General features: G+C 33.3%; 1 protein-coding gene across 2 annotated transcripts in view; it reads right to left on the minus strand.

Moving 5' to 3' along the window:
- Positions 1 to 3,782, minus strand: part of SGCZ (sarcoglycan zeta) — a 199,226-nt gene extending 195,444 nt beyond the window's left edge. For both annotated transcript variants that reach the window (XM_035539598.1, XM_035539589.1), the window contains exon 1: positions 3,588 to 3,782. In XM_035539598.1, coding sequence (XP_035395491.1) covers positions 3,588 to 3,782 — 195 coding nt within the window. The remainder of the gene's footprint in view (positions 1 to 3,587) is intronic.
- Between the last annotated feature and the right edge of the window lie 7,292 nt (positions 3,783 to 11,074).

Raw genomic sequence — 11,074 nt, forward strand, 5'->3', positions numbered from 1 at the left:
GTGAAAAAAATCTCGTTTATAAAATAAGATTGACAGAATGTCAATATACATTATTCACTGGCAACTATATAAAGAGTAAATAATATAAGATTATAGTTCTATTGAGGTTGGAGTAACTTGAAGACTCTATAAAATAATAAAAAAAATGTTATCAGACAATATGTTCAAGTGATTAAATATTTTAAGAAAAATAAGCTAATTACCTATGCTATGGACCAGACAATATGACAAGAATGAAGGCACAGTAAAAATATTTATTTCATTGCTATCATTTAAAATTCATATATACTGCATAAGTGAAATAATCAGGATATTAATACATACTAGAATCACAGAATCATTAGGGTTGGAAAAGACCTCTAAGATCATCTGGTCCAACCACCACCCTACTACCAATGTCACCCACTAAACCATGTCCCCAAGCACCACATCCAACCTTTCCTTGAACACCCCCAGGGATGGTGACTCCACCACTTCCCTGGTCAGCCTGTTCCAATGCCTGACTACTCTTTCTGAGAATAAATGTCTCCTAATATCCATAATTTACCCTGGGTAAATTGTCACCAAATAATTACTTGAATGTCCCATCTTTCTTGAAACACCTAATAACACACATGGCCTATACTAAGTGAGAGGTAGGATACTATAATCTGAGGGAAGGTGAAAGACAGACATTTCCATGGGGAGCCTGTGGACCATGGCAATGTTAGTACAAGGAAGGGAAATAATAAATGTTCCATAAAACTCTCATCCCTCGAGTCTGTGATTTTGATTCTCAGAAAAGCTATGAATTTTCGTTTCTGGCTTGATTCTTCTAAGAATCAGGTCTCCTTTGAAGATTAGGCTTACGAGCTGTGAGGAAAGTTGAGCTCATTCTTGAGGGTAGCAGTTGTTTATTTTTCAGGAAATAATTTAATACAATAGATGAAGTCCAAAGTTCAAGCATGTAATTCAGAGATTTTGATGGTTCCACTAGTGAAGGATATATCATAGTGGTTGAAAATTTACCACTCACTTCAGAGTAGATCCACTTGATGCACGTTAGACAAGAAAGAGCTTTATTCCAATGCTGAGTTTAGCCTGAGGATTGTTTCACGGCTGTTATTTGCAGAACATTTTGTTCAAGGTCAGACCTTTCTCTAATATAACCTACAATTGAATAATTACTTTCCGCATAAACCCAGGATAGGATAGTATGTTAGAGACAGATATATCTATCAGTGGAATTGTTTGGGGACTTCTCTGTATTGAAGTTCTCACACTGCATCTTTTTAAATAGATGACTGAACAGTGAGGGAACAGATCTCAACCAGACATTAAGGGACAGCACCACTACGCGATCAGCTGGGGAATATGTTTCAAAAAATGATTACTTTATCTCTGATTCCTACATGTAATATTCCCTCTGCTACACTGATACTAATTACTTTTGGTTTTGCTTGTTTAACTGATACATATTAAACTCGGGAAATTACTCTTAACTTGTATTTATCCTGCAAGTTTCTTTCTTCCATTGTACATTAAAAGAAGAGACTGTATGCCCAAAAGTTTATCTACTATTTCCAGTTACACCAGCTAATCTCAGAAAAAGAGACTTGCACAAAACCTGCCTGTACTATGTTTTTACCTAATTGCAAATAAATCGTTTTCTTTTTTAATTTGCTTGTTTGATTGGCTTTTCAATATGCATATCTTAAGGACAGTTTCACTTTAGTTGACTGCCTTACTATGAAATCAGTGGCCTTATGGGAGACCATATTTCTCTGTGTGCATAAAAAGAATGTGAGATAATGAGCTCAGATTCAGAATATGACCTTTACAAGCAAGGTCAGTATATTCAGAAAACTTCCCTACTGGAGAATCTATGAACTGAACTCAGAAAGGCTTTTATTGTGCCAATTGGCCAGTGGCTACAGCTGTACAGTTAAAAATAGAAAGTCAACAGCTCACACATTAACATCATTGCAACTGTCAGCCAGCAATGACAAAACCCATGACCTGGCTTTTCATGACCCCTTCATACAATTACTGTTATTTTCATAAAGAGCTCAATATTGGCTGGTGCAAAAATGGCAAAGAATTTAAAATAATATCAAAATGTCAAGCAGTTCAATTTCAACAATTATTTTTATCACGGCTAGATTCCTCCTTTGTGCTCTTTAAACAGTTTGACAAATGTATTTTCCCATTCAAAAGATTTCAAGCTGTACTTCCGATTTCTTACCACTGCTGAGATACACAAATAAAATTTGTTAGCAGTAGATTCAAATATTTTATTGGAATGTAATCTTTTGCCCAGAGAAAAGTGCTGTGCTAGTTAAACATCTTCTCAATATTTTTAATTTTCCATGGTTAATTCCCTTCTGGATAAATATCAGACCATTTTACTCAAGTCAACAGATATGATATCCTAAATATGCTTCTAATATGAGTATCAAAAGTGTGTGTGTCCTATTTTGCAAGCACATTATGCTAAAAAATAAAAACAAAACAACAAAAAACTTCTGTCAAGCTCTTCAATACATGAAATTGTCATATAGTTGTAAAAATACAAATATACCACATTTACCCACTGTTGGCAACTCAAAAGTTGCAATGTATTTCTACAATACGTCTCACCAGACAATGATCTCAGGTAACACTATGTATTAGAGAGCATTGGCAAGTATAGAACAGTTTCAGATGTGTTTAAGGCTGTTTTTATTGGCTGCTTTTTATTTCCAAGAAACTAATGGAGAATTGAAATGTGCCATGACCCTAGTAATTAGAAATACCCTATTAAATACATCAAAACCCAGAAAGACTACAGTGCTATTACACTGGAGCAGAACCACTGTTATTTTAATCCGAGGAGTGTTCTGTCTTTTGATATACAAAAAGATACTACACCACAGCCAACTAGTGAGCACACCAATCACCTTTACACAAGCAAAGCTTTGGGAACAGCTGGGCAGATAATACAACCTCTACTGAACACAGACATTTTTCAGGTACGTGTACATTGGGAATACACTCAGTAACACTTTGCTGCTATTAAAGTTTCCAGATGGAGGCTGTCTCATAAATGTCTGTGGATTTTATACCCACCTACCTGATCTTATCAACATCAAAACAGGCACTGTTTGTTCTACGTGAAACACAGAGTTTTACTGGCCATCAAGGCCAGTAAGCTTTAGAGAAACAGTAACAGCAGGTACTAAAAAAGCCATCCCAAGTTGAACCCAACTAACCTGGTTTTCTCCTTTAGAGGAAACATACCATACAAAACAGGCATAGCATACTCCTACTGTTTGCTATCAGTGCTGAAAAGCAACCAAGAGACACTTGGGGCCGTTATGCTTTCAGCTGGGCAAACAAATAAATCTAAGATACAGGTATATTTTCAGCAGATATTAACAAAAACAGGGCACAGGCCACTCACATCAGAATATATACAAAGAGCATAAATATATGAAGCAACACTCAAAGAAGTATATGCCATTTCTAATCCAAAGTTATAGAATTTGTATATAATATGATAAAGGAAAGAGAACTGAAACTACAAGTTATTAGTATAAGAAATAGGATAAAGCCGCTGAGATACTTACCACTGTGAAATTCATAACCTTCAAAATCCATATTGTCATTGCTAAGTTAACAATCATGGTAACCAACAGGAGAAGTACAAAGAAGTATAAGCACCTCTTTCGCCATCCATAAATCCCTACTGGGTAAAACTGAGGATTTTCAGTTCTTGGAAGGCTGTTCTGTTGTGTTGCTAATATATACTGCTCTCGTGTCATCTGAAAAAGAAAGATGTAAGGGTAAGTAACGAAAAACTGAAAGGCCTATATCTTATAGATTTTATCATGTAAAGATTATCTGAGAACATAAAGAAATCAATTTCTATGGGCAGAGAAGGGATGCATAAATTCAGGGAAAACCATATAATTACTATTTTAACTAGGCTTTTAGTAAGAATCTGGTGGTTTTCATTGTATTATTTTTAATTAAAGCTTTTGTTTGATATTTCAAATTGGATTTGTGTTTCAAATGTATCAGCAAGAAATTCTAAAAGATAATAAAGTAATTCATGTACATATCCTGCATTTTACTTCCAAAACCATTTTACTGTTCTTTGTGAGGGGAGGTCATTCAGAAAAAACAAACTAACAAAAACAAACAAAAAAAAGTCTTGGAGAAATAAGTCATGGAACAATTTCATACAAATAGAAAAAAAATCTATTGTTTCTAGAAATGCATGTCAAAAATGAAGTTATCACTCTTTTATTGTACTTGGTAAATTAAATTAATAATTTATGCCATTATATGTACACTTATATTTTATACAAAAGTATGCCATTATTTGTACCATATTTTACAGAAACAGAAAAAAGAAAACTCTTCTAAGCTTTAATTTTGGCCATAACTTCTGTTTTTATACTGAACTATTTTAAGTTATTCTAGCAAATGAACAACAAGAAACTGTTTACAAAGTTCTTAGAGAGGTTACAATTAAATATTTAGAGCAAAAATGCTTAAAGCATTTCAGAAGAAACCATCTTACATTTTTAGACTTTTTTTTAACATTCTTAACTTTCTTTTACAGGTATTTATATTCATATTCAGATATCACATTGCCTTTAGACTGGGAGGTATTACCTTTTCTCCATGAATTAAAAATGAAATTAAACATATGCCCATAACAGCATTGATTTAATAGGCTTTGTGCACAGGGGGTGGAAAAAAATCAACAAACAAACCAACAAAAAAATTCTCTCATTGGGTTTATAAGCTTACGTGCACAAAATAAATCAGATAAAATGATCAGTTTTACATTTAAAGACTGCCTTTCATTTTACTAAAAGATCATAGAACAGCCTGAGCAAAACTCAGTCAATTGATTCAATAAGAAGTAAGAACAAGATTAAATCCCTTTGTAGGATCAAACAACTGTTGGTTTCATAAATATACATGTGTATATATGTATATATTTAAAATGTAAAGCTAAAAGATGTTTAGGTAACCATCTCAACTGCTAGAGGTTTTCCCACGCACTTGTTAATGAACGAGACACAAACTGCAAAAATTAACTCCCTGTGAATATTTACAACCAGAAGTCATGAATACACATCCATATAATAACACTAATACGCATCAGTAAGTCAAACCAGGAACACCAAGTTTACAAAGGTGGTTTTAAATAAGCTAGTAAACAGGAATTTTGTCAGTTACGTTCCTCAGTCCTCCCAAGGCAAAATGGTACCAGACTTCAAAATCTTGTTACCCTTTATCATGACAGTATTCATCCTTTTTTTTACACCATTTCATTTCTTGTCTTGCCACCCAACTTTATATGTAACTTACAAAGTGATTAACACCATTGAAATTAGCCAAAAAATCAAATTCCAAATTGTGAGAATGCCAGAAGTAGGACTGCCCCTAAAACAGAATGTTTCAACAACATTAATAAAACCCTGCTAAATCCCTAATTTAATTCCCCAAACTGAAGCTGACCATTCTTATGAATACCATTAACTTCTTCTCAGATACTTTATACAAGAGCAAATCTTCTATAAAGGTTAATTCATATACAGTCCACATGTTCTATTGAAATAACTTTTTTTTTCTTTTGATATCATATACGAGCATTTTTTGTTGTTGTTGTTAAATCTGTTGAATATTTTTTCCAATAAATAAACAAACAAATAAATAAATAAATAAACATTTTACTTCCAGAACTGTTCAACATAAAACCACACCCAACTAGCTGTCATCCAACTTCAGGCAAGTCAATATATTTCCTATTTTGTCAGTCCAAACTCATGTAACATCAGTTCATCCCTACCACCACCAAGGATCAAGATTTCATTTTTTCTAAGAACTATAAATACATACCTAAATAATAAACAGGCAGTCCCAAAGAATATGCCATATGCTATAACTATAAATATATTATTGCAATTTTTGCTTTATCTTTTAGGGTTATTAGTCTGGCCATGTCACAATTATCGGCAGCATTCTCACTATGTATTGTATACTCAGGTAAAAATTCATCAGCTAATTTTTAAATTATTGAGAAAAAAAGTCCTACTTGGTCTGGGAATTAGCACTTGGGAATGTTTAAGGTACTAAGACACAGACACACAAAAAGTTTGATGAATACTTCCATTCAGTATCACGCTTTTATCACAGTAACTGAAAAATTATTAGATCATATTTACTTCAGAAATTCTAGATCACTGGAAGAGCAAGTTAAGTTACTACAATATTTTTAAAACACGAACTCCATGAGCCTTGCCAAACCACACAGTATGACAGAATATCTTTCAAAAACTGGTCACACCTAATAAATCTGACGAGTTTTAGCCTAGAGTTCTGATTGATAAAGTGCATATATACTTTATATATATATATATACACGCACACACTTCTTTAATAATACGTATACATGCATTCAAATAAATGCATATAAACATACACACTTTTGACAACCGACTATTTCATCCTATCGAATTTTCAAAATAGATTATGAAAATACACATTTTAAACAGGCTGACTGACAGATTTTATTGAAGAGGTATCATTATTAGATGAATATTTAAGAAAACTGATTGCAGTACTAAACTTAATGCTATCCCATTATTCAGATATAGTAAATATGAAATGACCAGCGACTATTTCAAGATGACAAAAGAACCATGGGTTCATTGTTTACTTGGATTTTTGACAATGCCTGAGGATCTCAACTAAACAAAAATAATTAAAGAATTGCTTCATTAAACAAAGGTTTCAGTCTTAGCGTCTGAAACTGGTAAACTGCATAGTGCACATATGCATATATACACAATATCATAAGCAACCCAGAGACACACACTAAAAGAAACAAAAAATAATTCCAGTAGTATCATAACTAATGAGAGCTCTAATTCAAATCAAAAGTAATATGGGATGCATTATTCAGTACCTACAAAGAAATTAAATCAATTCTTACAGTACATTGAATGAGTATCATAAACAGTGCAAAGGAAATTATCACAGCATTGTAAACTATTTAGTCATGTCACAACTGAATTTTTAATTTTAATCTCCAGCTACTCCTATACTTTTTGATCCTCTTCAGTATTAGAACATAAAAAGATCACACTATTGATATTTTGGGGCCACTATGTACTACAGAAACAGATACCTCATACCTAAAAACAATTAATGAATGAAGCAGAGACATTTTACATTTTCAAACTTTACTTTAGTCTTTTGAAAAATCATAACGTCTTACAGAGGTAAACTTTGAAAGCAAAAAAAATAGCAAAAGATGTGGAGAGGATAATGAGCAAATAATCTAAATCCAGAGGATGAGATTGTTGGAATAATTCCTAATGTTACAGTAGCAACCTACTTAACTAGTGTTTATAAAACCCATTTAGAACTTGATTATGACTTGCAAATAACCCTCTAGGCAAGCACAAGTTTGTCTTAATGGCTAACAGCTCTTTTCTAAATGTCACATAAGAAGATTCAAAACCAGCAAAAGAAATAAAAGGATCATTGTTCTTAATTAAAAGATTGTTAGTCTAACCGAAGAAACAGTCCAATATTTGCTGTTAATGCAGGCAGGGTATTTGACTTCTGGCTTATTAATTTTCTGAAAATAATATTTTTTTTTAAAGATAAAAAAGTTATATAATCATTTTGTCTATATATTTTCTGGATCAGCTCAACAACTACTAAATCATTGTTGATTCCATTCATCCCAAATTTTTTAAAAAGTTACCCAAGAATATAAATATATGTTTTGAAAGGTGTTTTTTGCCATTTTGCTCAGCAAGCAAAAAATAGGCAGTAGTAGTAGCTGTAGTAGTAGTAGTAGTAGTAGAAGATAGATTTAGATTTGATAATCTGAAATGGTAGGGATGGGGTTGCCAAATGGTAATACCATCCCCATAAGAAGGCAATTAAAAAATTCTTCCCAAGTGTGGTTGACAAATAAAAACAAAAAAACACAAACAAAGAAACAAAAATAAACTTAATGCAGTAGCTTCCTCATGACACAGTGAGGAGCTCTTAGGAAGATCACCTCTCTGCATGTGCATCCAGCTGCTAAAATAGGTGGAAATCCAAACTGGGAGCAATACCTTTGATCAAAGCACAACATGCTTTAAGAAACATAGATGACTACAGAAGATTATGATTATACTTAACAGACACAGCAGAAGTTATCAGAGAGAATATACAGAGGTTGATATGACTTATGTCTGTTTGAAAGTCAGGCAGTCTAATAAAAGACCGGTATTTCAGTGGGGATGGGAGAAGAAAGAAACTTCATAAATGATTTGCCAGGATAACTACAATGTTTTTCAGATCTGAAATTCTTTCATACACATACGTCCCACTGGACTGGGACTCCTGTGTTTTTCCTATCCCAAATCTATGTGTCAAGCAGGCAAATCTCTTTATCAACAAGATCTTTGTCAGCATCATTGCACATAAGAGAAACAAGAGCTCAGGAAGGAGAGGAAGAAACTCTTGTACAGACAATAAGCAAACCAGTGAAAAACTGAAGAAGACTCATCCCACTGCCCTTCCATTTGGCATTACTTTCAGTGCTTTTTCTTTTCAGGCAATGAAAATTTGGAGACATTACAATCAGAGCTGGTCCAAAGTTAGTTTTTCTAGATCCTGTTCTCTACCAACTTGTTTTTAGTTTTCTGAGAAGCCCAAGCTGAAGGTCTCGTTTCACGATCCCTGAAGCAAATGTTGTAATTCAGATTGCTTAGAGACACACAGTTCTCTCTAATCTGACCCAGATTTTTTGCTAGCTTCAATTAATACATTTCAATTGACAGTCCTTCCTATTAACAAAGCTTTCATACTCCTACCTTTGAGAAAAGAATTATTCAGTACCAGATTAAAAAAAAAAGTGATTAATAAAGCCTGCCTGCATTCTCAAGGGTGTAGAACTGAAATAACAACCAAACTGAATATATTTGAAACATCAGTACAATGATTAAAACTGGTTTGAAATTTTCATTGAAGACTGCTTTTATTGAAAGCTTGATTACTTGCTCATTGATATTCAGGCATTTGAACAAACTCCCACTAAAACGGGAGACAGGATGCCATCAGACACTCACAGGTAACTTCGGTGAATGACAAAACTTTCCCTTCCCTTTTCCATTCTTTTTTTTTGTTTAGAACTTCTAACATTTTTTAGAATATTCAATATTTAGAATTTTAACATGATGTTTTATTTACTATATTTATATTTGAAACAAAAAATAAAAACATTATTTCTCTTACATGATTATTGTTTTGAGAATTCCATTTTGTTGGCCTGATATGTCTTATTAGCAGAAATTACCAGTACAGGCATATCAAGATTTAATAAAATAACCTTAATAACTGTAGAAATAAATGTCTTGGAATGATTTAATATATATATATATATTTTGTATTATAAATGGCAACGTTTATCTAAAGCTACAAGCATTTTTCAAGCCTGACAAAATATTATCACAGCAAAGATTTAGCTATATTCAAAATAACCTAAGAAATAAACATCTAATTTCACAGATACAAGTCTGAAACTGTTTACTACTCATATAGTGGAAAAGTTAAGCCAAAAAACAGTATGATTGGTGTTACCTCAGTTATTTTAATCGTAGCCAATCACATGCATGACACAACTTCTAGACATTTTCATTGCTGATTAATTCTCCGTGCATTATTTTCTTAATTCACAGACAGGATGAAAAACATATATAGAAATTTTAAAATATACCAATATCGTTTGACAGTGTCTGGATCAAGTCATAATGTGGGCTGATAAGGAACATATTAGCAATCAGATGATGTGTACAAATTAAGGAAGAGAAAAAAAATATATATATAGCTGGCAGGGAATATTCCTCACATCAGCATTTAGGGGGAAAAAAAAAAAAGGGGTACCAAATGCAGAGTGCTCATAACTTGCTATAGCTCAGGATATCTTATAGGTAAATTTACCAGAACCAGCTGGCTCTTTTCACTCACCCTGACAGCAACATAGCTCCTGGCCAGCTTTAGACACTTCTTCTTTTGTGCGACACTACAGCATTTTGTTTCCTTTCTACACAATATGTAGCATTAATTAAGCTTACAGTTAAAATATTACTCCATTTTTTCTTTACGGATTTTATCTGGAAGTTTATTGTATGTAGTGAAAAATGTACTGCAATATTTCTTATGCAGCAAATACTCAAGTACTTCGTATGTGTACACCCGAACCTTGACACTAAAATCGAGAGTCAGGATATAATCAATAAGAAGTTTATTATAACAATAAAGAAGAAGGTGGTAAGCAAGTGGCTTGTATCTCTTGAAAAGGCTTTACTAATCAAAGGATGGATTTTCTCGGAAAGCTTTTAAAATGTCTAATGGCTATATACAAAGCTCTTGCTGTCACTTCCAGAATGTGATGAAGCAGCCAATTTGTTTCTTCTATTCTGCAAGAGTTTGGTACTCGACAACTGGTTTCTAAAAATAATAGAAGAAGATGATAACCATCTTGGGTTAAAAGGGATCAAACTAACTACTATGAATAGACTGACAAGGTAATACAGCTGCATTCTTAGAGAAATAAATATTGGAGGGAGAGATGTTTCCTTTGAAAACATCCGTATGTGGGCTACACAAGACCTGCAGGGTCTTACCCTTATGATATTAGCCATTCAAGAGTTTCCAAAGGCAACCAAAAGCATGTCAGCAACTGAGCCAGGTATAAATGGTCCATCTGGGACACAAATTGTTGGCTAGATATGATAAGAGCCACATCACTACTTTACACATTACTGGAAAAACATAATCGTGTAATTATTGCCCTTGATGGACAATTTTACATTTGTCAGCATTTGTTTTTTTATTTTGCTATGTCATTTTTTTCCTCCCCTCTGTTTAGTATCTTCAGGATCAATCACTACCAAAACTGCTAAAATAACCCAAAAGCATTTGAAGAGTATGGTTCTTCTGAGACCCACAATAGGGTATGTCCCAGTTTCACATAATGGTTGAGGTTGGTGTGGTGCTTTTACTTGGGTCGGCAGCCGAGCTCCACCAC

The sequence above is a fragment of the Cygnus atratus genome, chromosome 4, assembly GCF_013377495.2.
Source record: "Cygnus atratus isolate AKBS03 ecotype Queensland, Australia chromosome 4, CAtr_DNAZoo_HiC_assembly, whole genome shotgun sequence".
NCBI classification, from domain to species: Eukaryota; Metazoa; Chordata; class Aves; order Anseriformes; family Anatidae; genus Cygnus; species Cygnus atratus.